Source organism: Triplophysa rosa, linkage group LG2, assembly GCF_024868665.1.
Source record: "Triplophysa rosa linkage group LG2, Trosa_1v2, whole genome shotgun sequence".
Taxonomy (NCBI): Eukaryota; Metazoa; Chordata; class Actinopteri; order Cypriniformes; family Nemacheilidae; genus Triplophysa; species Triplophysa rosa.
In genome coordinates this window covers 8,236,020-8,260,859 of record NC_079891.1, presented here as the reverse complement: position 1 = coordinate 8,260,859, position 24,840 = coordinate 8,236,020, and the positions used below count along the sequence as shown (strand labels likewise).

At 37.2% G+C, this 24,840-nt stretch overlaps 4 protein-coding genes across 5 annotated transcripts; 3 read left to right on the top strand and 1 right to left on the bottom strand.

Annotated features, from left to right (window-relative positions):
* Window positions 1–1,158: 1,158 nt before the first annotated feature.
* On the bottom strand, window positions 1,159–5,683 carry LOC130569729 (zona pellucida sperm-binding protein 3-like). The gene is made up of 10 exons (XM_057359547.1): window positions 4,510–5,683; window positions 4,295–4,410; window positions 4,018–4,121; window positions 3,457–3,634; window positions 2,951–3,068; window positions 2,736–2,821; window positions 2,201–2,472; window positions 1,876–2,049; window positions 1,553–1,759; window positions 1,159–1,446 (listed from the first exon to the last, which is right to left on the bottom strand). The coding sequence occupies exons 1-10, from the start codon at window positions 4,909–4,911 to the stop codon at window positions 1,307–1,309; spliced, it is 1,797 nt and encodes a 598-aa protein (XP_057215530.1). The 5' UTR covers window positions 4,912–5,683; the 3' UTR covers window positions 1,159–1,306.
* Window positions 5,684–5,935: 252 nt separating this feature from the next.
* On the top strand, window positions 5,936–15,078 carry taf6 (TAF6 RNA polymerase II, TATA box binding protein (TBP)-associated factor). The gene is made up of 15 exons (XM_057360278.1): window positions 5,936–6,123; window positions 7,203–7,366; window positions 7,839–7,925; window positions 8,018–8,171; window positions 8,276–8,332; window positions 8,655–8,774; window positions 8,852–8,967; window positions 9,285–9,362; window positions 9,866–9,967; window positions 10,181–10,363; window positions 10,695–10,769; window positions 11,284–11,409; window positions 11,786–11,959; window positions 12,051–12,242; window positions 14,061–15,078. Exons 2-15 carry the CDS (start codon window positions 7,211–7,213, stop codon window positions 14,340–14,342), a joined length of 1,902 nt encoding a protein of 633 aa, XP_057216261.1. The 5' UTR covers window positions 5,936–6,123; window positions 7,203–7,210; the 3' UTR covers window positions 14,343–15,078.
* A 1,404-nt stretch (window positions 15,079–16,482) lies between these two features.
* Window positions 16,483–20,249, top strand: LOC130563492 (transmembrane protein 272-like). 2 transcript variants are annotated; one of them, XM_057349043.1, is made up of 4 exons: window positions 16,483–16,754; window positions 18,412–18,495; window positions 19,398–19,448; window positions 19,535–20,249. In XM_057349043.1, the coding sequence occupies exons 1-4, from the start codon at window positions 16,739–16,741 to the stop codon at window positions 19,762–19,764; spliced, it is 381 nt and encodes a 126-aa protein (XP_057205026.1). In that variant the 5' UTR covers window positions 16,483–16,738; the 3' UTR covers window positions 19,765–20,249. The 2 variants fall into 2 exon arrangements, with proteins under 2 accessions (XP_057205026.1, XP_057205035.1); XM_057349052.1 differs by having other exon boundaries at window positions 16,487–16,675; window positions 19,535–20,241.
* A 31-nt stretch (window positions 20,250–20,280) lies between these two features.
* LOC130563484 (transcription initiation factor TFIID subunit 6-like) lies at window positions 20,281–23,477 on the top strand. Its single transcript, XM_057349029.1, has 3 exons — window positions 20,281–20,358; window positions 20,450–20,641; window positions 22,460–23,477. The coding sequence occupies exons 2-3, from the start codon at window positions 20,468–20,470 to the stop codon at window positions 22,739–22,741; spliced, it is 456 nt and encodes a 151-aa protein (XP_057205012.1). The 5' UTR covers window positions 20,281–20,358; window positions 20,450–20,467; the 3' UTR covers window positions 22,742–23,477.
* Window positions 23,478–24,840: the final 1,363 nt, after the last annotated feature.

The window sequence follows — 24,840 nt, the reverse complement described above, 5'->3', positions numbered from 1 at the left end:
AGTGACCATCCCTATGCCCTACTCCCTTCTAAGAGTAAAGCTCGTCATGTGTAAACTGTAGAGGGAAATTGCAAATGCAAGTTCTTATTTGTCAGTTTCAAATGACAACAATTTTTTCTTTATTTGGAGCTATGTTTTGTGTGGTGTTCCCTTCCCGTAGAGCACTTCGGGGGGGATATATCACGTTTAGAACGCACCAACTGTTTGAGTGAAGCTGCCTCAAACACACACTGAAGCGTCTTCACGATGACCCGCCAAAATAAAAGTCTGGCTAATTGGAATGAAAAATTTACTTTTAGTAAACTCACAAACTGTAATAGACACTGTAGTATACTTATAATATATAAATATTAATTATAATATATTTAATATTTAGTAGGGTTAAAAATACTGAATACTATAGTACCCAATTTCACTATAGTGAAATTATTATATTATGATTACTATAGTATACTGCAGTTTTTTATAAACAAATGCATTTACTATTGTATAGCAAAACACCGCACTTTTTATACTTGTGCTACAACTTTGTCCTGCGCTACGAAACTTTAAACCTCTGTAGCACCGGTGCGATCGATGTGCAAAACAAACAAGTTAACGTACAGCCCTGTTTATAACTGACATGGTTTCTACAGAGCTAAGCCTTTTGTCATCATGGATTATCAGTTACGTTGAATTTCAGCTATAATGCATTTTTTTTAACAAAGCAGCTGATATTGCCATCACGACCAAAATGGCGGAAATCGTAGGGCATTGCCGTTGTAATAGAACGTTCTATTGAGTTTCGCCTCTTCGTATCTATACACTTTGCTTAAGAAAAAAGATATCAGCTGACATTCTCGCCCAATGAGCATTTAAGATGTGTCATCAGGAAGTAGTTTCCCCATCACGCCTTTTTCAACGCAGTCGGTGGGAAACAACTGCACTCGCCTGCGGATTTCGGCCAGGCTGCATCGCAGTCACGAGGTTTTGGCACACGTGAGCATGACATCAGAGCAAGGCGGACGTAACTCCAACACATTTCTAACCGGCATGCACCTTGCGCTGACCGATTCTGCGCAGAATTTGGCAATCTCAAACAAGCCTACTGTAAAAGCTCATGTTTCCCCTCTCTGTTAACGATGAAAATGCAGTTGCGTAAATGAGGCAGAAGCAAAATAAATTAAACCGTAATTTATTTCTGAAACTAGATCAAAATGGTGAAAATGTATTACATCTCATGATTGTCTTGAGCATGGTTTTACTCCACCACAGTTCGATCAAATGTAATATCTAGCAGTATCTACAGCCTTTAGATTAAAGGAGTTCAGGAGTCCTTAGAAAGGTGATAAGCATCAGCTGGCTCCACATCATCCAGTGGTAAAGGGTTTATGCCCAGTGCATGCACTTCAAAGCGTCTATCATTGAGCATGGCCGGGGCACGAGTTGTAAACATCCCTTCAAAATCTGAAAGACAAAAGCAGCTCATGGAAACACATGCATCGCAAACAGGAGATGTGCTGTGTCATAACTTCTTCCCCCTTAAATCAACTTATAAACATTATAATCTTACCTTCTGGTAGGTCTTTAGTTTTCCACAGGCCTCTACCATCTTCTCCAGCATTTTTCTCTTCTTCAGAGTAGTTATCTGCAGCATTGCTTGCATCACCATAATCATCTTTATCCTCATCCTCATCGTTGTAGTCATTGTCATCCTTTTCCTTCTCCGGTTTTTCAGTGGGTTCCAAAGAGGGGGGATGAGTAACATTCCCTTCAGAGTCTGGTTGAAATGATCTTAGTTTAGGCAACTAGTTTTTCCTCACACATGCAACCTTGGTGCCAAAAAGAAGAGTTTTAAAACACAAAAGGAAACTGTAGCACATTTCATATACAAACCCATCTCTGCTGTGACACCATTTGTCCATATAATGTTATGAGGCATTGGTGTCTTGTCTTGGAGAGAAGGCAAGGGAGGGACTCCCTCCTTCACTCGAGGGGGAGGCAAAAATCCCATTTTGGTTTTCTTTGGAAATATGGCCAGTGGACCCAGAGTTTTTTCCTGTTCCCATCCTATAGGCACAGTTATCAAAACAGTCAGATTTGCATTGTAATTGTAATGATAGCACGGATAACATCTCCGCTCTAAAGATTTAAAACCGTAAATGGTAATAAAAACAGAAAACACTGCCAGTACCCCTAGACAATTACCAGCACTGCTTACCCACTGATTCACTCTCTTCCTCCTGAGGGATAATTATACTTGTCCAGGAAGGAGCAGCCTCTCTTGATGTTTGCACGGATTTAACAGAATCTGCGGAACCTGCTTGTATTCTGGGTTGGAATTTCATGAGCCTTTGGGCAGATGAGGCCTGGTCTGGTGTGGGATCAGAAGGGGGCCCAGATTGTTCCTGTGTAGAGCGGAAAGATGGAGCAAACTCCTTCCGTCTTTGGCAGCTGTAACAAGCCCAATCACCTCCATCTGCAGACTTCCAGCTTGTAAAATAAAAATAAAAAAGTGTGTTCCCAGAAGAAAGCTGTAGACGCTACAGTTTGTAAGTACATAACTATCCAAGTTCCCACAACGTTTGACCAATAAATTTCCATAATTTTCCCAGTCATCTATAATACGCAATATAAAGTTAGTTTTGAGACTGCACTCCCCATCACTTTTATAATGGTTTTAAGACATCTGGAAATTAATAAATCTGCTGTGGGAACCCGTAATATACAATTACTAAAGAACAGCTGCAAGTCACCTTCCGTCGATGAAGGAACATGCTTTATAAGTGGGATTAACTGCATCCATAACAGGGTAAGCTTGAAGAGTACAAGTGATGTATATCTGCATGACAAAGTGAAGTATGTGAGTAACATCAGAAATCTATTTTGGTACAGCAAATGATTCCTACTCCAACATTAACCTAAAGTATCAATTACAAACCCTCAATCAGACCCTAGACACTATATACACCTCTGGCCTCTCCTCTTTGTGGAACTTGAAGGCATCGAGCTGGAGTTGAAGTTTGTCATTCCGAATTCTGGGCAGGAAGCGAGATTTTGAGCCTGTTAGCTGTCCATCCGTAAGACACCTAAGGGGGAGAAGTGTTTGTAAATGAGTCTAGGGGTTTGGGAAAGGGACTACCAATAGCAAAATCAATAAATTAGAACGCATTCTCTTTTGTTTACCTACAAGAAGCACAAACTGCATTTTTTTTCTCAGAACAAAACAAGAATGCCAAACACCAAGTAATAGACACACACACTGTCCCTCACCAAGCCATAGGATTCAACTCGCATGCCAAAGGTTCATACTTACTGCCACTAACATACTAGCATTTAAAAACATATTCAGAAGCCAGAAGATAAAAGTAAATGAAATCAAATTTAAAAAACAATTTAACGCCTTCTGCCAAGACACAAAACATCCTTTTAATTACTAAAAATGCAGCTTGAAGATACTCGAATGAATGCACTTACCCATGGTTTTCAATAAATGTGTATCTTGGAACAGAGTTAACATCAGGAGTCACTGTAGCAACACAGCTCTCAAAATATACATGGAGGTTAGTGTGATGATATTGCCGAACAGAAGCCTCCATGTTTATGATGTCACCCAGGAAATACACAGAAGATGCCCGTTCATTGTGCCAATCAGCTGCACAAGAGAAAAGGAACATCTTCAACATGCCATCTAGACCGAGGCGAGTTAGAAATAGCAACAATATCATGGCACGAGGGCAGTTAATGAACAACAATCCAGTGTTTCTCTGTCATTTTCATTAAGTACAATGTTGCTGTCGTGAGTATCAACTCTACAAATCTATTCAGTCCAAAATCTATTGGTTTTCAAAATCTACTAAAATGCCTGTCAAAGGTTTGAATATTAATTAAATTGTACCACTCCGTAATGAGTGCGATATTGAAAGTAGCGAAGTAGAAGTATTAGCTAAATTTGTAACGAAGTACAAATATACTCAAAAGTATTCAAAAAATACTCTTAATTACAGTAACGCGAGTAGTTTAATTCATTACACATACTTGTCATTAGTTTTAATGAAAACTGCAAGTCTTCCACTGCAGATTGTGTTGAGCCGTAGGGAATCCACGTTGGTCTGATGGTGTTACTGGTTACGTCAAACTTCCTGAGAGACAAGACACCAACAAATACTAACATGTTATATGGGGTTACCAAAAGAATTAGCCAAAGGACTATGGTTTATTGATGGTATCAGAGCCTTGTTAAAAAACCCTGGATTTAAACACTGACAAAATGAACCAATATTTATGGGATTAAGCAAGTGGATTATCCTACTACCTGCTATAATAGCATTCAATCGGAACCACAGACTCCTCCAGACGAATCACCCCGTCTGGAGATAGTTGTGGAGAGAAGATGAGGAAGTTGGTGTAAATAAGGGAGTCGTCTGTAATCTGAACAGAAGTAGCAAGGTGCCTAAATTTAAGGTCTTAGGTTCGGAATAAATGAAATGCGGCATCATTAGAAAGCAATCAAGGAAAGGATGCTCATACCCAGTGTTGAGTGCCACAGTCAGTGAGTTCAGCAGCTATAATGTACGTGTCATTCGAGAACGCCCTCACTTTGCACGCAGGTATGGTTTGAGTGTCGAGGCCCAGCCGCAGCTCGGCAGCATCCACGGGTAGACCAACATGAAAAAGATCCGCTTTAATAGCAATTTCCATATAATGCTCGTGGCAAGTAACGGTTACAGTTTTAACACGCGTAATGTGTCTCCCCAGTGAATCTTTAACTTGGTTTGAGGGTTTCCTTAACGGTAAATGTTCGCTCATCTGCGACTGACTGGATGGATAGTGTATACGGGGCTCAGAGCTCCGCGGAGAGTACCTCACATCACTAAACTTTACTGTTAAAGTCAGGAGTAGGAGATGCAATATCAAACTTTCTGTCATCATCCTCGGTAAACTTAAAAGAGCCAAATCTGCAAGATAAAACCCCGCATCAACTAAGCGAGCCCCAGTCCACTTCCGATCCTTTAAATGAACAATTAAGCATATATTCAGGGAGTGATATAATTACTAATTGGTCGTTGAGTTGGATAATTAAAGTCCCTCCCGCTTGTTAAATAAGGCTGAAGACGTGTTCGACTTCACGCGCAGCTGCACTGACCGATCTGCGTATGACATCACGGTACCGCGACAATGAGTCAAAACTTGTGGTTTCAATTCTCTCACGGTACTTGGGTGTCATATGCAGATCATCTTGCGCAATACCGCATCAAGTCGTACCACGCTGATTCTTGGGGCGAACGTGTATTTACTTATTTAAACGAATAACAATGACTTACAGTTTCGTTTTATCCGCTCTTTATCTTCTGTGCACGTTTCCCGTTTTTTAAGTGTACACCTAGAGCTGGCCATAAAGGCTAAAGCCTTAATATAGTCTAACGTTCATACGGAACACGCTCTTTTTATCCACTCACTGAGATGGCTGGTTTGCGTTTTCCTGTTAAGCCGGCATTTCTCATTTTTACATTTGTGAAAATTTCGTTATCATTTATTGTATAAAAATATGATTATCGTCTTTCAATTACCTTTCTCCTATATAAGTCATAATAAAATGTAATATTCACATGAAGATTAACGTTTGCCAAATAAAATATTGCTATTTGATCAAGTATGTGTCATAAAAGTGAGCACGATTAGTTGCAAAGCTCGTGTTTGCGTACAGCGGGAACCTTTAGCAGGCTGACTAATGGATGACGAAGCAATCGATCGTGTCATTAAAGAGGCATAATAATTAAACCTCATAAACTTTATGATTTGTCTCATAATATTGATTTGTTTGACGTTAAGATGATTGAAGATTTGTATATAGGTGATATGAAGTGACATCGTGGACAAACAAGTATATTTAGCATTTGCTTATGTTTTTATGTTTCGATGTTCTCTTGATACACTCAGGACCGTTCATCAAATTCAAAATGGCGGATTTTCGGAAAAATGGTTCGGAGCTAGACAACACATATCAAGTATAAATAAAATAACAAGTACAGTGGTTACATAAACAAATAGCTGTGCAAATACAAAGTGAGTAGCGATAAATACAGGATTCGTTCGTTTTTATTTGTTTTAATCGTTCTATTATCCTGGGATACTCTTTTAAAGGTAAGAGCCCTGCAGTTCATTTCTTCTGCTTTTCCCCCCTTATTTTATTGCAGGACAACATCTACGAAAAGAGTCTCTTTGTATTGAAATAATCAGTTAAATTCATTTTAAGACACTTGCATGTGTGTGTGTATAACTTTTAAACAGCGTAATATTTAAGAATTAAGTGTTTGGTTTCCGCATTAAGTGTGTTATTTGTGCTCAAATGTGTGCTTTGAAATCCGCCAGGTCAGTTCAGTTCAGATAAATAAACACTTCCACTTTTGTGGGATTGTGTTTTGGAGCGAAATTAAATCTGACAGATCTTTAGAGTGAGAGAGGCACTGAATGAAGTCTTGATGCTACTTGATGCAGTACGGAGGAGGAGAAGGCTGCAACTATTTTGAATGAACGCGTAGCGGATTTTAATTGGAAATGTGATTTGGAACTAAATATATCTTTAGGGACCCAAATAGTGATTTTGTCTTCTTTATTCATAACACAAAACAAAAACTAGAAACTACTGTTTAAACACGGTTATAAATAGGTATGTTTTGTTTTGTTATGATCATCAAAAAGTCAATCTTTATGATTTAAAAACTCCTGCAACTATAATTAACCTCGATCAAGACTTTATCACATCACATCTCTTCTTGTATTGTATTCAAATATTATAGTAAAATAAAAGATTTTACATTGTTCTATAGGTCTAGTGATAACCAAGTATATATGCCAGGCCAATACATTTGTGATATTTGCTGATATTTGTGCATTCTGCTAATAAACATTTATTAACAATTTTAACAATACTTTCTTTCTGTTTTCAACCTGTTATCATTTTGGTCTCATTTCTTATGTATAAATTAGAATTATATGTAATTTATTGGCATTTAATTAACCTGTCATTCTTCCCTGTAGATCTGTATTGGCATTGATTGCTACAAAGGACAATAAAAGTTCAATTCTAGTTTCTGTAAACATATAGCATACATTGTGATCATATGTAAAAAGCAAGGTCTCGTTTCAACTGCTGTGGCTTTCAGCTTGCTTTGCACATGTATTGATGACAGTTACATGAAATGTAAATATATGTTCCGCAGTGTGAAACATGGCAGAGGAGCGCAGGCAGAAACTGTGTTCGGTGATCTTGCCCACTGAATCCATGAAGGCCATGGCAGAGTCAGTGGGTGTGGGCTCTCTGCAGGAGGACAGCTGCCTGGCCCTCAGTGAGGAGGTCAGCTACAGGATCAAAGAGATTACACAGGTATTTATGTTTGCACCTAAAAATGTGTGTTATGTTATACCTACTAGGAATTTATTCATGTTACAATCGAAAAATAAAAATGTTTAAACAATACAGGACCCTGTAAACAAACATTTAGAAAATTGTAAAAATAGTAAAATTGTTACAAAAAATACATTTAAGATTATTAAATACAATTTTAAATATCTAAATATCTCTGGTTCATTTGAGTTGTGATATAGCATAAAAATATCATGTAATTATTGTATTATACATTTAAAAATAGTATATTGAAAATACAATTTAGACAATACGCTTTATTTAGAATATTTGTGTGATAATTATGCAATGATAATTGCAGTAAGATCAAACAATCAGGTCATTACGTAATACATTTTACATCAATTGATCCTTTTAATCGTGCTTTCATAATGATAGAGATCGCACAAAAGCTGATGGTCTTGTTTGTGTGTTGATATAATATCTCCCACAGGATGCGATGAAGTTTATGCACCATGGCAAAAGACGCAAACTTACTACTAGTGACATTGACAATGCACTTAAACTAAAAAATGTAGAGGTGAGAAGTGTTTTCTATACTCTTGTTTCTCCTACATGCAGTTACCCTTACAAACGCCTATATGTATTTTTAATCGTATGCATCTCTTTTAGCCGCTGTATGGCTTCCAGTCTCAAGAATTCATCCCGTTTCGCTTTGCGAGTGGAGGCGGCAGAGAATTATACTTCTATGAGGAAAAAGAAGTGGATCTCAGTGACATCATCAACACCCCGCTCCCACGAGTCCCTCTTGATGTGTCACTCAAAGGTATTTAATAAGTTTTGATCTCAAATACCATTTAAATTTGTTTTAGTATTTAAAATAGCATTTAATGTTTAGTAGCAAAAATAGTATTTCATTCGATTTTTCAGCTCACTGGTTAAGTATTGACGGTGTCCAGCCAGCAATACCAGAGAACCCACCCCCTGGTAAGAAACCTTTCTTGTCAACTTGCTCACGACATCTTTCTCTATTTTTGGCCAAAAGGGAGAAACAAAACTTTGGAATTGCATACTAATATTTTTGTAGTACTGAAAATAGTCTGTATGTGTGATATATGAAGTTTTTTTTTGAGTCGTCATTTTATTAGATAGTTAATACTTCAGACTTTTTTAAACAAAAATGGTTAAACCTGGATCCACTTGCTGAATTAAAGAAGCAAAATAGTATAAAATGGATCACTACTTACTGTTTCAACATTAAAACATTTTTAGCCAGTATTTAGTATATCATCTCTTTCATCTCTCTCAGCTCCTAAAGAGCAACAAAAGGCAGAGTCCACAGAGCCTCTTAAAGCTGTCAAACCCGGACAAGAAGAGGAAGGTTCCATACAGGCCAAGGGTCAGGGTGCAACCGCAGCAGAAGTCAAAGGTCAGTAAATTAAACTATTTAAAATGAAGTGCATTTTTTATTTTCACTTTTCTCACATTTCTGTCTTCGGGTTTCAGGAAAGGAGAAGGTCCGGATGAAGCCACGCAGCACACACGAGCTGTCAGTGGAGCAGCAGCTGTACTATAAAGAGATCACTGAAGCCTGTGTGGGCTCCTGTGAAGCTAAAAGAGCGGTATGTGTTTACAAAACACATCCACAATTAATGTTCAGTTTTATCTTATATGGGGGAAATATATTTGTCCTCATTACAACTTAATTATTAAGTTGTTCATCTGAGGTATGTTTATGTTAAACGGTGTATGCCTTTTTGTTCACTGACACATCATAGTCATGCTTGTATTTAAGTAAAAAGCCACATGGTACAGAAATGTTGACAAATCAAAACGCTGTTCCTCATATTTCTGTTGCAACACCTTAACATCAGGAATGAGTTATTGCACTTATGTGTGTGTATGTGTCACGTATGTATGTTTGTGTATGTTCCACCAGGAGGCGCTTCAGAGTATAGCCACAGACCCAGGACTCTATCAGATGCTCCCAAGGTTCAGTACCTTCATTTCTGAAGGCGTGAGTATTTTCTTGGTTTATTAAATCATTTAAACAGAGATACACAGGTTGCCTAAAAATGTAAGGTAAGCTCTGTCCTCAACAATTAAGGTGTGCTGTCTGTTACCACAGAAAATAATTTCACTTCTTGCTTCAGTATATATATTTAATTCAGTTCATACTTTATTTCAGAACCTTAGGTCCATATCAAAAAAAGTACAAGAGACAGACAAACAATTACATGCAACAGACACTATTAATCATACAAGCTTTCATTCCAATGCTTCCAAAAGCCAGCGCCTTTATAGAGGGAAATTATTAACCAACTATATTGGTTTGTTATAGCTGCCTTTTTTGTGTTGTAGTCGATATGACGGTGGTAATAAATTTGATCAGAAATCAACTCAAATTTTGCATCTTTACTTATTTTTGATTTGTGACACACAGGCAGAGGCCTTAGTTGTGTAATTGTAAGTGTTGGTTTATACACTCTTGATGTGACACATATCATATCTCTCTATCAGGTGCGTGTTAATGTGGTTCAGAATAATCTAGCTCTGCTGATATATTTGATGAGGATGGTAAAGGCATTAATGGATAACCCAACTCTATATTTAGAGAAATATGTAAGTACTTCACACATTACATATTATAACACATTCATTATATAAGCTTGTATGTTTTAAAATGATCATGTCATATAATGAGTTTTACGAGGACCATTTTCTACCCTCCTACTAACCTGTGTTATGTATAAGACCCTAATGGTGGACCTTTAAGACATCTAGTTGAAATCTATTAACATGTTTCATAGCAAAGCCTCTTTCTGCTTCCACCAGCTCCATGAGTTGATCCCTGCAGTGGTGACATGTATAGTGAGCAAACAGCTTTGTTTGAGGCCTGATGTGGACAATCACTGGGCTCTCAGAGACTTTGCTGCAAGACTGATGGCTCAGAGCTGCAAGACGTTCAGCACGACCACCAACAACATCCAGTCACGTATCACAAAGACTTTCACCAAGGTATCTGTGTGTCAAAGATTAAACTTGTCTGAAGCATGATTATGTAATTATTCTATTCTATTAATTATCCAATGTTTTAAGGTTTATACAGTTGTTGGTGCTTTGTTGAACAATTAAAAAAATAGTGGGGGTGGTTCTCATAGATAAATAACACAAACTGAAGGAACACAGTTAGAATCATTTGAATATAGCAACTTGTATTTTTATGTTACGTTTGTTTTTCTAAGTAGAGATTATTATCTTAGCCTGTGTCTAAAGTTTTCAGAGTTGGCCAAGTATTGCCATGTCAGGTTGAGTCCCTACATCCTTAATAATTCTTTCTCTCTTTTAGTCTTTGTTGGATGATAAGACTCAATGGACAACTCGGTACGGCTGCATTGCCGGACTTGCTGAGCTTGGACATGACGTGAGTTTCTGAAATTCCACAGCCACTTTCTCACATACTTCAGCCTCCTTTATTGCGTGATGCTGACTATAAGTACTATTCTGTTTAACGTAGGGCTTCACAATAAAAAAAATACAAAATCAGTTACGACTGCCACAATTGCTCATCAGTTATTTACTATAAAGTGTCGATTTCGTTTAAATCTACTTCCGTTACGACATGTTTTGCTAGACAGCAGTAAACCAATCACAGACTGGTTTTCATTGTGTAAACGGCTTTTAAATGAGGCCTTTCAGTAACGGCTGTAAGACAAAACTAGAATGCGTCACGTGTAAATAAGAGATGTATAGTGCAATGTAGACAGCTTCATTGATTGTAAGGGAAATATTCAGAGGAGCGTAGAACTCACGGACAGTCAGTAAGTAAACACTGAATTGCAGGGCCCACACCTTCATGTGATTTTAGTCATGTAGTTCAACTATGTTAGTGTTGCATGGAGAAAAAAACATCTAAACTTCTTTTGCTTTTCATGTAGGTGATAAAGACGTTGATCATTCCACGGTTGTCAGTAGAGGGCGCTCGCATTAAAGCAGTGATGGATGGCCCGGTGATGTCAAACATCGATAAGATCGGAGCTGATCATGTCCAGAGTCTGTTACTGGTAAGCACAGCAGAGTAACACGGATCAGTCATTTACATGCACTGCTTATACTTCTTGAATTAAGGTCTGAAAGATTATGAAAACAACATTTTGTGGTTGCAAAACAAGCTTTTAGCACTCACACTTTTTTGGAAACTCTCACAATACATTTGTTTTAAAATGAAACACACAGTCGGTTCTGATTTCAGTATGAAAACTTAGTTTGAGTAGCACTTTGAGAAAAACTGACACACACTTTTGTTTTAGTGAAGGCAGGCAAATATCTATGCAACTAGATTTAAAGGTCTAGAGGTTAACATGTTGAGCTTTGGTAAATCTTATGCTTTATCAAAAAACAAATGTCTGACATGCATTCTCTCTCTTCACTTGTGTTTAGAAACACTGCGCAAGTGTGATTGCCAAAACTAGGCCGGTCCCAGATGTTGTGGATCAATACAAAGCAGATTACGGTTATCTGGGCCCCATGCTCTGTTCACACGTGGTGAAGGCTCGTGCACAGGCTGCCTTCCAGGCCCAAACAGTCAACAGAACTACACTTACCATAACACAGGTGAGTAAATGTGCATAAAAAGTAGATTGTTCTTTTATCTTATTTAAAAGGAAAAATATTTCAATCAAATGCAAACTGTCTCTCTCTGCAGCCCAGACCAACTCTGTCAATGTCCCAAAGCGGGTTGACGGCATCAAGCGGTTCTCGTACACCCAGCATCATTAAAGTGCCCAGTTCTCTCACACTCATGTCTACTCGGCCCGGAACGCCCACCCAGCCATCACCCCCAGCCACCAAATATATAGTCATGGCAACCAGTGCAGGTGCTGCCTCTACACAACAGGTAAAGGGTTTTGTAAATTTACATTTCATTTACATGTTATCATGTAGCAAACATTGTTATCCAATGGGTCATTCCGTGTCAACTCAACCAGAGGTCCCCTGCTCGAATGTTTTAAGCAAGAGCAACATCAGTAGTGATGAAAGCCAAAATATTAAATGCCACTGACGAATAGTTATTACCTAATCAATTAATTTGTAGAGGGAGTTAAAAACTTTAATTTTCACTTTAAATTTGGAGCCATATTTGAGGAGGTAAAAATTACATGAGAAATATGCCAGCATCCTAATTTTATTTTTACACAGAGATCGGTATGTCTGTTAGTAAATCTGTTCATTTTAGCAATCCTTGATGCATTTTATGCCAATGGTGACAGCTCAAAAATGAAGAAAGGGCATTTTTTGTGTTCTTTTTACTAAATTTGCATGCCTGTAATTCCAGAACTGTTAGAGATACCTTAATGTCCTTTTAGATTCTTGTACGTGACCAACTTGTCTTTTAAGAACTAGATATTTAAAGCCCTATATGTCTCAGTCCTAGAGATATGAGGATCTAAATGTGGCTTCATGAGTAAACTGTTAAAATGGACACATTTTCAATCATCAAAAACTAAATGTCAAAAATATGGCACTTCATTGCCCTTAAAGAGGAAATGTCTGAAGAACAAATAATGTAGAAACTAGAAATATATATTTTTTCCTTTTATCAAAACAACTGCACTAAACAACCATTTCAGTGTCCGTTTGGCACTGAGTTACTGTTAAAAATGATCGGGGTAAGGCACATTAACTTACTCTTAATAGTTTATTTATAAGATTCTATATTTCTTATATTATAAGTTATAAGGAAAGTTTGATAAAGGGATGTTGTTAATTATGACCGGAGCACTGATGATGTGAGGAATTGCTCTGGTTGTTATAATCCTCAAAATGAATCACGTTCTTGAGAGCCTAAACATGCTTGAAAATTCATAAAAGTTTACATACATGTCAGAGGTGGTAAAAATGTACATTTTATATGGGTTTCAGAATGAAGTGTGACAAAATGGCTCTACAGCGCACCTACAAAATATCTCTGAACCTTATAGGGCTTTAAAAATTTTGTTCCCAAAAGACAAGTTGGTCAAGTACAAGAATCTAAAAGGACATTAAGGTATCTCTAACGATTATGGAGTTACAGGCATGCAAATTTTGTAAAAAGAACACAAAAAATGCCCTCCTTTCATTTTTGAGTTGTCACCATTGGCATAAAATGCATCAAGGATTGCTAAAATTAACAGATTTACTAACATATACCCCGATCTCTGTGTAAAAATTAAAATTATTTCACCCAAATTTCGGGTGAAAATGATCATTTTGACCTCCCTTTACAAATTAATTGATTACTTAATTACTATTCATCTGTGGCATTTCATATTTTTTTAACATCACTCCAGATGTTGGTCTTGCTTCTGTAAAAAAATAAATAATTTGAGCCTGGCAAATATTCCTAATTTGGTTGATTTGACACGGAATGAACCCAACGTCACTTACTAATGACGAACATGAGGACCACGAGCAATTTGTCTTGCAAGATCCAGCAATACAGTTTTTCAATGGCAGGTTTCGAGCTTAAGCCAGAGTAGACTTCATTCATTTATAGTTGTGTTCTGGTATATAGCTCAACATATTTTTTATCATTTATACCATTTACTCGTTTTTACATTCAACCATTTCTTTTCAGTGCATAATTTACATTTTACGGTTATATTGATATATTATAGAAACACCTCTAATCTAGTCTGTAATCTGTTGTAATTGTAGATGTAATGTTTTCCTTTAGGTGATCACTCTCAGTTCCTCCCAGTCCGGATCACCTGTCACAAGTACTGTCCCCAGCACCCCCACATCTTTACAGTCACTCGTCAAACTGGAGTCTGGAAACGCAGGAGCAGTGGGAGGCTCACGCCCTCTCCAGAAATATATTGTGGTGTCTTTGCCTTCATCTTCCTCACTGGAGAACAAAGGCATTCTCCCCACTTCTACCTCACCAATCAGCATGGAGACAACGGTGAAGCTGGAGCGCTCCGAATCACCGGCCGCAAACATGCAGTCGCCACACTGAGAAGTGCAAATATTGTCACGTGCACCACAAAAACACAGAAGAAAAACAAATGTAGCTTGCAACTTGCCATAAGGTTTATTTAGCATTTTGAAACAAACTGACACACTCAGTATTAGAGGAGGCAAGCAAATAGCTATGCACGCTTGACCATTAAACTTACTCAAATACACTGCCCACACAGAATACTTCAAACATTACCACTCAAGCATGTATATTCAAAAACGTACATGTCTGCATACTGTAAATACCTGTACACACACAGGAATACACATTCGCCTTTATGGCTGGAAGCACAAAGATGCCAAAACATGGACAACCTTGTGCAACTTTTGCACACAAGAGTTGCAAACAAAACAGAATTGATGCTGATCGTGATATAAAGTTGCAGTGTAAACCACAGGAGTGATGCGGATGGTGATTAGTGATGTAAAGTTGCTGTGCGTTCTCCACAGGACTTTAGCAATGTTTCAATAATGAATATAAAGTCATGCTCGTATTTATAATGGGAGCAGGAGCGATGGATTTTGGATTGAGGGGGTACAAAAGAGACAGTGGGTGTTATCGCCATCGCTGTACAATATTCATGTGGATAATTTTGCACATACATGTGTGCTTGTTGACAGAAAACTGGGCATTTATAGGGTTTAACAAACAGTTTAATTGATTTACTATTTCGTATTCATTTTGTATCTTCTATAATAAAGATGGTTTTTAAATGTGGTTGTCAGTGTCTAGTTTTTTATGAAGATATACATACAGTTGTGCTCAAAAGTTTGCACACCCTTGCAGAATCTGGAAAAAGCTGAAACTTTTGGAAAAATAAGAGGATTTTTGAAAATTATTTTTAATTTAGTCCTGCCCTGAGCAAGTTATTTCACTAAAGAAATGGTAACATAAAGTTCACACTAAAGAATGATGAGTGTATGAGTCTCTTGATGGTCCTCAATGTAAAAAGAGGAATCTCAACATCATACAGTTACTGCTGGACATGAGTCAAATATCCAGAAATGCTGAAAAAGCAAAGATTGTGGAGGACCTGGGTGATTGTTTTGAAGATCAGTGGACAGTCTAATGACTCATGACAAACAAGAAACCCTTAAACAACTATGACTAAACATAAAAACTGTCTATAGCCGGGTTTCCATCCAAAGTTGCGATTATTTTATGCGCAAAATAGGAATATCGCATAAAACATTTTCGAATAAGTACAGTTTCCATCCAACTAGTCAACCGTCACTTCCTAATAAACTGCTACTAAATATCAGTAAGAAAAGTAAGAGAAGCCACTGAATATAATAATTTTCATAATAAAACTTGCGCAAGCAGACGATTACGAAACACAATAAATGCGGTGCTTTTGTGGATGCCTGCTGTTTGGGAAACACAGTCGTGACAGTTCTAAGAGGCAATTACAGAATACTTTGACGACTTAGCTCAGGCATTTAAGAATAACCATAACAACATTTCTGATCCTGTGTAACAAGATCAGTACTCTGGTTAGTCAGGTTACGCCGTCTCAGTGCAGTTACGTGACTTTTTGGAGGAATTTATTCGGCAAATGCGTTTCCATCTCCCATTATTCGCATTAACCCTTTTTTTTCGCAAAAAAGATAAACCACCTCAAGCGAGCTTAATTTTTTTTGCGAATTAAGGGTTTTTAATTCGAAATTTGCCGTTTCCATCATTCGTTTCTGATTCGAAACTTCAAAATGCGAATAAAACCAGAGTGATGGAAACCCGCTTATTATTGATTGTTTAGGTAACATCATGCAGTATTAAGAATCAGGGGCTTGTAAACTTTTGCCCTGGGCTATTTTTAGAAATTCTGTTATTATTCTTTAGTGTGAACTATATGTTTACATTTTTTAGTGAAATAACTTGCTCAGGGCAGGACTAAATTAAAAATAAACCTTAATTTTCAAAAATCCTCTTATTTTTCCAAAAGTTTCAGCTTTTTCCAGATTCTGCAAGGGGTGTGTAAACTTTTGAGCACAACTGTATGTTCATATTAAATAAATCACAAGTTAGATGAGCATGGCTAAATTTGTGAACAAAAGAATGTGTTTTTTGAAGGATGGGACTTATACTAATTTGTCAACTGTCTACGTACAATTGCAGGTTATTTGCGCAACTAACATTGTTAGCAGTCTATTCAATGTCAGAAAGTTTCTACTATTGTGTTTGTCAAACGAAAGCAAACTGAACGCTCCCTCCTCCCCCGACCCGTGTAACTTACGATTCAGGCTGGGTGTGTTTGGAAGGACATAGTTTCCGTATGTGGGAAAACTAATGAATAAAAACGAGTAGCTTGAAAAGGAGTATTTCTGGCTTCGGTAAGTTGTACATTTTGCTGAGCCTCGCAGAAGCTAGCTGTGTTTTCGCAACTGTCTTCCAGCATGATCGAAAATAAAGGTGGGGTTTGAGAGCCAACAGAACATGCAAAAATAACACGAGAGAAACTGTAACGTTAATTTTGAACCGTTCACAAAATACGCTACTATATTCACATACAGAAACATATACCGCAAGTTTGATTCGGAAAAGCGAACACAGGCCATCCAGCGCCTCTGGCGTGGTTTCGTTTTGAGGAAATCTGAGCAGCTGTTTTATGGCGTTTTAAAACTCGGTGCTGCTTTTTAAGTTAGGTGATTTTTTTATTGTGGCCTGCGTTATTTGTTTTAGATTGAATGTTGAAAGTTCATAAATATGTAGGCTATATGGCACTCATGACTAAAAGTACGACTTTAAAATTATAGCTTACTTTAAAAGGGCTAGTTGTTTTTAGAAAGTAAACACGTGTATTAATATTGTAATCTTTTGATTCAGGTGTTACCAATTATTTGCTGACAGCCTGTTCGAACAGGACAAGGCTTTTGGACTGTATGCAAATACACCTGTTCCACCGCTCGGGGGCAGTCGTGAATACATTTTGTTATTGTAAAGCAAGTGTGGGCCGTTTCTCAATATGCGGTCTTGTGGCCTCGTGTTCTCGCTCTACTTCATCAATAACCGTCAAAGTCCGGTTCCAATACTCAAGAACAATGAAAGTGAACGCATGAAACAATGAACGCATGACAGTACCCGGATGTGTTCTCGATATCAATGCACGAGTACGGAATCCCCTTGAAGTCTCAGAAGTCCAGACAAGTTCGTTCTAACGAGGCTGCCTCGCAAGACCGGTCTCCACAAGAACACAAGTCCGTTCTTTGGGTTCTTGGAATTGAGAACTGCCATAGATTTGTCTGCGCGCTTTCGAATCGCTCTCGCGGTACTTTGATGTCATACGCAATAAGCCGATCGGCGGCATGCGCAGCGCCGCAGTCAGTGAAACTCACTTATAGAACTATAGCACGTACTGATGAAATACACACACTGAATACACTTGAAGTGCGCTTTGAATAAAAGCTTCAGCCAAATGTTGAAATTAAAATTTTCCTGTTCTCTATAGACCACTTCGGATGACATAAACAATGCTGGTCCAAAAGAACTTCCTGTTTCACTACACAATCTTTTAAACAAAATACAACCAACAGATTCTTTAGAATGTGAAGTAAACATCTTTAAGATTGAATTATATGTGTAAAGTTTCAATAACTAATTAACAAATAAATAAAAACAAACTGAAACCGGAAGTGCACCTGCATCTTGCAAAGTGGTCTATACAGTACATGGTCATCTAGTGTAATGTTTGCACAGCATTTGTGTTTTGTCATTAGTTGTCATCAGTGTTTATTTTACATTGTGTGCATTTTTTGTGTGCTGTATTGTTTTCCACACTGGTAATGTGTGTATGGACTGTGTATGTCTGCACAAACGGTTGTACTGTATGTGCCTCATGTGTCACTATATGTATAATAATGTTTATATTAGTCTGTGTATTGTTTTAGTAGAGTTTCAGAGTTTGTAAAAATGTGTGCCCTGTACCATAATGGTTATTTTTGTTGCCATAAAATTGCATTTGTATTCCTATATATTGCATTACATATTACATTGTGACTGCATTGAGCTACACAATTTATAAGATGTTAAAAACTCATTGTAACGCTCTCCCTTCTTTTCTGTTGCTTAGGTCAAAGTGAAAGAAAAAAAATGGAAGACAGAAACTTACTGCAGAATATCCGTACACCACCCAAACTCAGCACACCTGTACTTAGTATGTACAATTGCACCGTGTATCTGTGTGTGAGTGTAATTGAGTTGACATGGTGCTTCATTCCATAACTTTATTAGTTTAAAATAATGAAGCTTTCAAAGGTTTAAATGCTTTTATGGCTTATTGAGAAAACCATGTCACAGTTATGTCCAAATAAAAATCAATCCTTATTCATGTATAGGTTAGGTTGTGGTTAGCAACCACAAAATGGGTTGTAAGTGTGTTGCACAGCAGGCCTGTGGACTGCTGGGAGAAAAATAATGTTAAATAAATTAACTTAAAGGAACAGTTCATCCAAAAAAATCACCCTCTTGTCATTTCAAACCTGTGTAACTGACTTTCTTCCGCAGAACACAAAATATATTTTAAAAAATGCTGTTTACTGGACCTCATTCACCTCATTGGTTTTGTATACAGTAGAAGTGAATGGGGTCCAGTGCTGTTCGGTTACCAACTTCCTTCAAAAGTATCTTCTTTTGTGTTCTGTGGAAGAAAGAAAGTTACACATGTTTGAAATGACAAGAGGGTGAGTAGATGATGATAGAATTTTCATTTCTGGGTGAACTATCACTTTAAGTTGTTCCAAACCTGTATTATAAATATTGTTGTTCTGCTGAAAGATATTTGGAACAATGTTTGTAACCAAACGTTCTGGGACACTATTGACTACCATAGTAGGAAAAGAAAACTAATATGGTAGTCAATGGTGCCCTGGAACTGTTTTGTTTCCCACATTCTTCCAAATATCTTCTTTTGTGTTCTACAGAACAAAGACATTTATACAGGTTTGAAAGAACTTAAGAGTGAGTAAATTATGACATAATCTTCAGTACATATCAACTTTTATTAGACTGGAAAAAATCTGGTTTCATTTTCTCTGCCTTTTTATTATTTTCTCACAGTAATCTCCAAACTCCTTGTGGTTGTTTTGCCCATCGCTCAGGTATCAATAGGTATGTGTCATTTATTTTTTGTTATATTTTTGTTATTATTTTAAAAATTGTGTTAATAAGCACATCATTTATGTAATCCTTCACAGGTGGGGTTTATCTCAACGACTGTCCGAAGCAGCCCTACATCCCCATTTATCTGCTGGTGTCAGGTGTGTTTGCACTAGTCTTGGGTCTGTTGTCCTGCCTGCCATGCACTCAGGAGCCAGAAGATGGTACTCAAACTCCTCTAAGCGGCCTCTGCACTGCTTGGAATTCACTGGTGTCGCTGTTTCTCTTCTGCTGGTTTATCGCTGGTAAGATTGCAACAGCAATGTAGAAAGACAGGAATGTTTTAATATTACGAGTGCAGTAAACAATTCTTCCAATGGTTCCAAATCTTTTTTATGGATGACAAGCAGCAGTTTTTATTTGAATGTTATCAAAATGGTACCATATAAAATATGTAGCCAAAAATACTTGAGTGAAATTAAAGTAGTAGGTTATCTACATTTAAAGAGCTAGTTTACCCCAAAATGAAAATTCTCCCTTAAACTCATGACATTCCAGATGTATATGACTGACTGACTTCAGTTGAACACAAACAAATAATTTGATATTAAAATGCCACTCATTTTGAAAAGAAATATGAGAATGTCCTCAGTTCACTCTCCTTTGGCAAGTGTGACATGAAAAGTTCATTTTTGACCCTTGTTTGTGTATGAGCTTAAATATTTTGGCAGACGTTTATATTTTTGATACAGATTTAACCTTACATATATATTTGGTTACTGAGTACCTCATGACAAGTGAAAATGGATACGATTTTTCTTAAAGGGACAGTTTACTCGNCTGTTCACACGTGGTGAAGGCTCGTGCACAGGCTGCCTTCCAGGCCCAAACAGTCAACAGAACTACACTTACCATAACACAGGTGAGTAAATGTGCATAAAAAGTAGATTGTTCTTTTATCTTATTTAAAAGGAAAAATATTTCAATCAAATGCAAACTGTCTCTCTCTGCAGCCCAGACCAACTCTGTCAATGTCCCAAAGCGGGTTGACGGCATCAAGCGGTTCTCGTACACCCAGCATCATTAAAGTGCCCAGTTCTCTCACACTCATGTCTACTCGGCCCGGAACGCCCACCCAGCCATCACCCCCAGCCACCAAATATATAGTCATGGCAACCAGTGCAGGTGCTGCCTCTACACAACAGGTAAAGGGTTTTGTAAATTTACATTTCATTTACATGTTATCATGTAGCAAACATTGTTATCCAATGGGTCATTCCGTGTCAACTCAACCAGAGGTCCCCTGCTCGAATGTTTTAAGCAAGAGCAACATCAGTAGTGATGAAAGCCAAAATATTAAATGCCACTGACGAATAGTTATTACCTAATCAATTAATTTGTAGAGGGAGTTAAAAACTTTAATTTTCACTTTAAATTTGGAGCCATATTTGAGGAGGTAAAAATTACATGAGAAATATGCCAGCATCCTAATTTTATTTTTACACAGAGATCGGTATGTCTGTTAGTAAATCTGTTCATTTTAGCAATCCTTGATGCATTTTATGCCAATGGTGACAGCTCAAAAATGAAGAAAGGGCATTTTTTGTGTTCTTTTTACTAAATTTGCATGCCTGTAATTCCAGAACTGTTAGAGATACCTTAATGTCCTTTTAGATTCTTGTACGTGACCAACTTGTCTTTTAAGAACTAGATATTTAAAGCCCTATATGTCTCAGTCCTAGAGATATGAGGATCTAAATGTGGCTTCATGAGTAAACTGTTAAAATGGACACATTTTCAATCATCAAAAACTAAATGTCAAAAATATGGCACTTCATTGCCCTTAAAGAGGAAATGTCTGAAGAACAAATAATGTAGAAACTAGAAATATATATTTTTTCCTTTTATCAAAACAACTGCACTAAACAACCATTTCAGTGTCCGTTTGGCACTGAGTTACTGTTAAAAATGATCGGGGTAAGGCACATTAACTTACTCTTAATAGTTTATTTATAAGATTCTATATTTCTTATATTATAAGTTATAAGGAAAGTTTGATAAAGGGATGTTGTTAATTATGACCGGAGCACTGATGATGTGAGGAATTGCTCTGGTTGTTATAATCCTCAAAATGAATCACGTTCTTGAGAGCCTAAACATGCTTGAAAATTCATAAAAGTTTACATACATGTCAGAGGTGGTAAAAATGTACATTTTATATGGGTTTCAGAATGAAGTGTGACAAAATGGCTCTACAGCGCACCTACAAAATATCTCTGAACCTTATAGGGCTTTAAAAATTTTGTTCCCAAAAGACAAGTTGGTCAAGTACAAGAATCTAAAAGGACATTAAGGTATCTCTAACGATTATGGAGTTACAGGCATGCAAATTTTGTAAAAAGAACACAAAAAATGCCCTCCTTTCATTTTTGAGTTGTCACCATTGGCATAAAATGCATCAAGGATTGCTAAAATTAACAGATTTACTAACATATACCCCGATCTCTGTGTAAAAATTAAAATTATTTCACCCAAATTTCGGGTGAAAATGATCATTTTGACCTCCCTTTACAAATTAATTGATTACTTAATTACTATTCATCTGTGGCATTTCATATTTTTTTAACATCACTCCAGATGTTGGTCTTGCTTCTGTAAAAAAATAAATAATTTGAGCCTGGCAAATATTCCTAATTTGGTTGATTTGACACGGAATGAACCCAACGTCACTTACTAATGACGAACATGAGGACCACGAGCAATTTGTCTTGCAAGATCCAGCAATACAGTTTTTCAATGGCAGGTTTCGAGCTTAAGCCAGAGTAGACTTCATTCATTTATAGTTGTGTTCTGGTATATAGCTCAACATATTTTTTATCATTTATACCATTTACTCGTTTTTACATTCAACCATTTCTTTTCAGTGCATAATTTACATTTTACGGTTATATTGATATATTATAGAAACACCTCTAATCTAGTCTGTAATCTGTTGTAATTGTAGATGTAATGTTTTCCTTTAGGTGATCACTCTCAGTTCCTCCCAGTCCGGATCACCTGTCACAAGTACTGTCCCCAGCACCCCCACATCTTTACAGTCACTCGTCAAACTGGAGTCTGGAAACGCAGGAGCAGTGGGAGGCTCACGCCCTCTCCAGAAATATATTGTGGTGTCTTTGCCTTCATCTTCCTCACTGGAGAACAAAGGCATTCTCCCCACTTCTACCTCACCAATCAGCATGGAGACAACGGTGAAGCTGGAGCGCTCCGAATCACCGGCCGCAAACATGCAGTCGCCACACTGAGAAGTGCAAATATTGTCACGTGCACCACAAAAACACAGAAGAAAAACAAATGTAGCTTGCAACTTGCCATAAGGTTTATTTAGCATTTTGAAACAAACTGACACACTCAGTATTAGAGGAGGCAAGCAAATAGCTATGCACGCTTGACCATTAAACTTACTCAAATACACTGCCCACACAGAATACTTCAAACATTACCACTCAAGCATGTATATTCAAAAACGTACATGTCTGCATACTGTAAATACCTGTACACACACAGGAATACACATTCGCCTTTATGGCTGGAAGCACAAAGATGCCAAAACATGGACAACCTTGTGCAACTTTTGCACACAAGAGTTGCAAACAAAACAGAATTGATGCTGATCGTGATATAAAGTTGCAGTGTAAACCACAGGAGTGATGCGGATGGTGATTAGTGATGTAAAGTTGCTGTGCGTTCTCCACAGGACTTTAGCAATGTTTCAATAATGAATATAAAGTCATGCTCGTATTTATAATGGGAGCAGGAGCGATGGATTTTGGATTGAGGGGGTACAAAAGAGACAGTGGGTGTTATCGCCATCGCTGTACAATATTCATGTGGATAATTTTGCACATACATGTGTGCTTGTTGACAGAAAACTGGGCATTTATAGGGTTTAACAAACAGTTTAATTGATTTACTATTTCGTATTCATTTTGTATCTTCTATAATAAAGATGGTTTTTAAATGTGGTTGTCAGTGTCTAGTTTTTTATGAAGATATACATACAGTTGTGCTCAAAAGTTTGCACACCCTTGCAGAATCTGGAAAAAGCTGAAACTTTTGGAAAAATAAGAGGATTTTTGAAAATTATTTTTAATTTAGTCCTGCCCTGAGCAAGTTATTTCACTAAAGAAATGGTAACATAAAGTTCACACTAAAGAATGATGAGTGTATGAGTCTCTTGATGGTCCTCAATGTAAAAAGAGGAATCTCAACATCATACAGTTACTGCTGGACATGAGTCAAATATCCAGAAATGCTGAAAAAGCAAAGATTGTGGAGGACCTGGGTGATTGTTTTGAAGATCAGTGGACAGTCTAATGACTCATGACAAACAAGAAACCCTTAAACAACTATGACTAAACATAAAAACTGTCTATAGCCGGGTTTCCATCCAAAGTTGCGATTATTTTATGCGCAAAATAGGAATATCGCATAAAACATTTTCGAATAAGTACAGTTTCCATCCAACTAGTCAACCGTCACTTCCTAATAAACTGCTACTAAATATCAGTAAGAAAAGTAAGAGAAGCCACTGAATATAATAATTTTCATAATAAAACTTGCGCAAGCAGACGATTACGAAACACAATAAATGCGGTGCTTTTGTGGATGCCTGCTGTTTGGGAAACACAGTCGTGACAGTTCTAAGAGGCAATTACAGAATACTTTGACGACTTAGCTCAGGCATTTAAGAATAACCATAACAACATTTCTGATCCTGTGTAACAAGATCAGTACTCTGGTTAGTCAGGTTACGCCGTCTCAGTGCAGTTACGTGACTTTTTGGAGGAATTTATTCGGCAAATGCGTTTCCATCTCCCATTATTCGCATTAACCCTTTTTTTTCGCAAAAAAGATAAACCACCTCAAGCGAGCTTAATTTTTTTTGCGAATTAAGGGTTTTTAATTCGAAATTTGCCGTTTCCATCATTCGTTTCTGATTCGAAACTTCAAAATGCGAATAAAACCAGAGTGATGGAAACCCGCTTATTATTGATTGTTTAGGTAACATCATGCAGTATTAAGAATCAGGGGCTTGTAAACTTTTGCCCTGGGCTATTTTTAGAAATTCTGTTATTATTCTTTAGTGTGAACTATATGTTTACATTTTTTAGTGAAATAACTTGCTCAGGGCAGGACTAAATTAAAAATAAACCTTAATTTTCAAAAATCCTCTTATTTTTCCAAAAGTTTCAGCTTTTTCCAGATTCTGCAAGGGGTGTGTAAACTTTTGAGCACAACTGTATGTTCATATTAAATAAATCACAAGTTAGATGAGCATGGCTAAATTTGTGAACAAAAGAATGTGTTTTTTGAAGGATGGGACTTATACTAATTTGTCAAC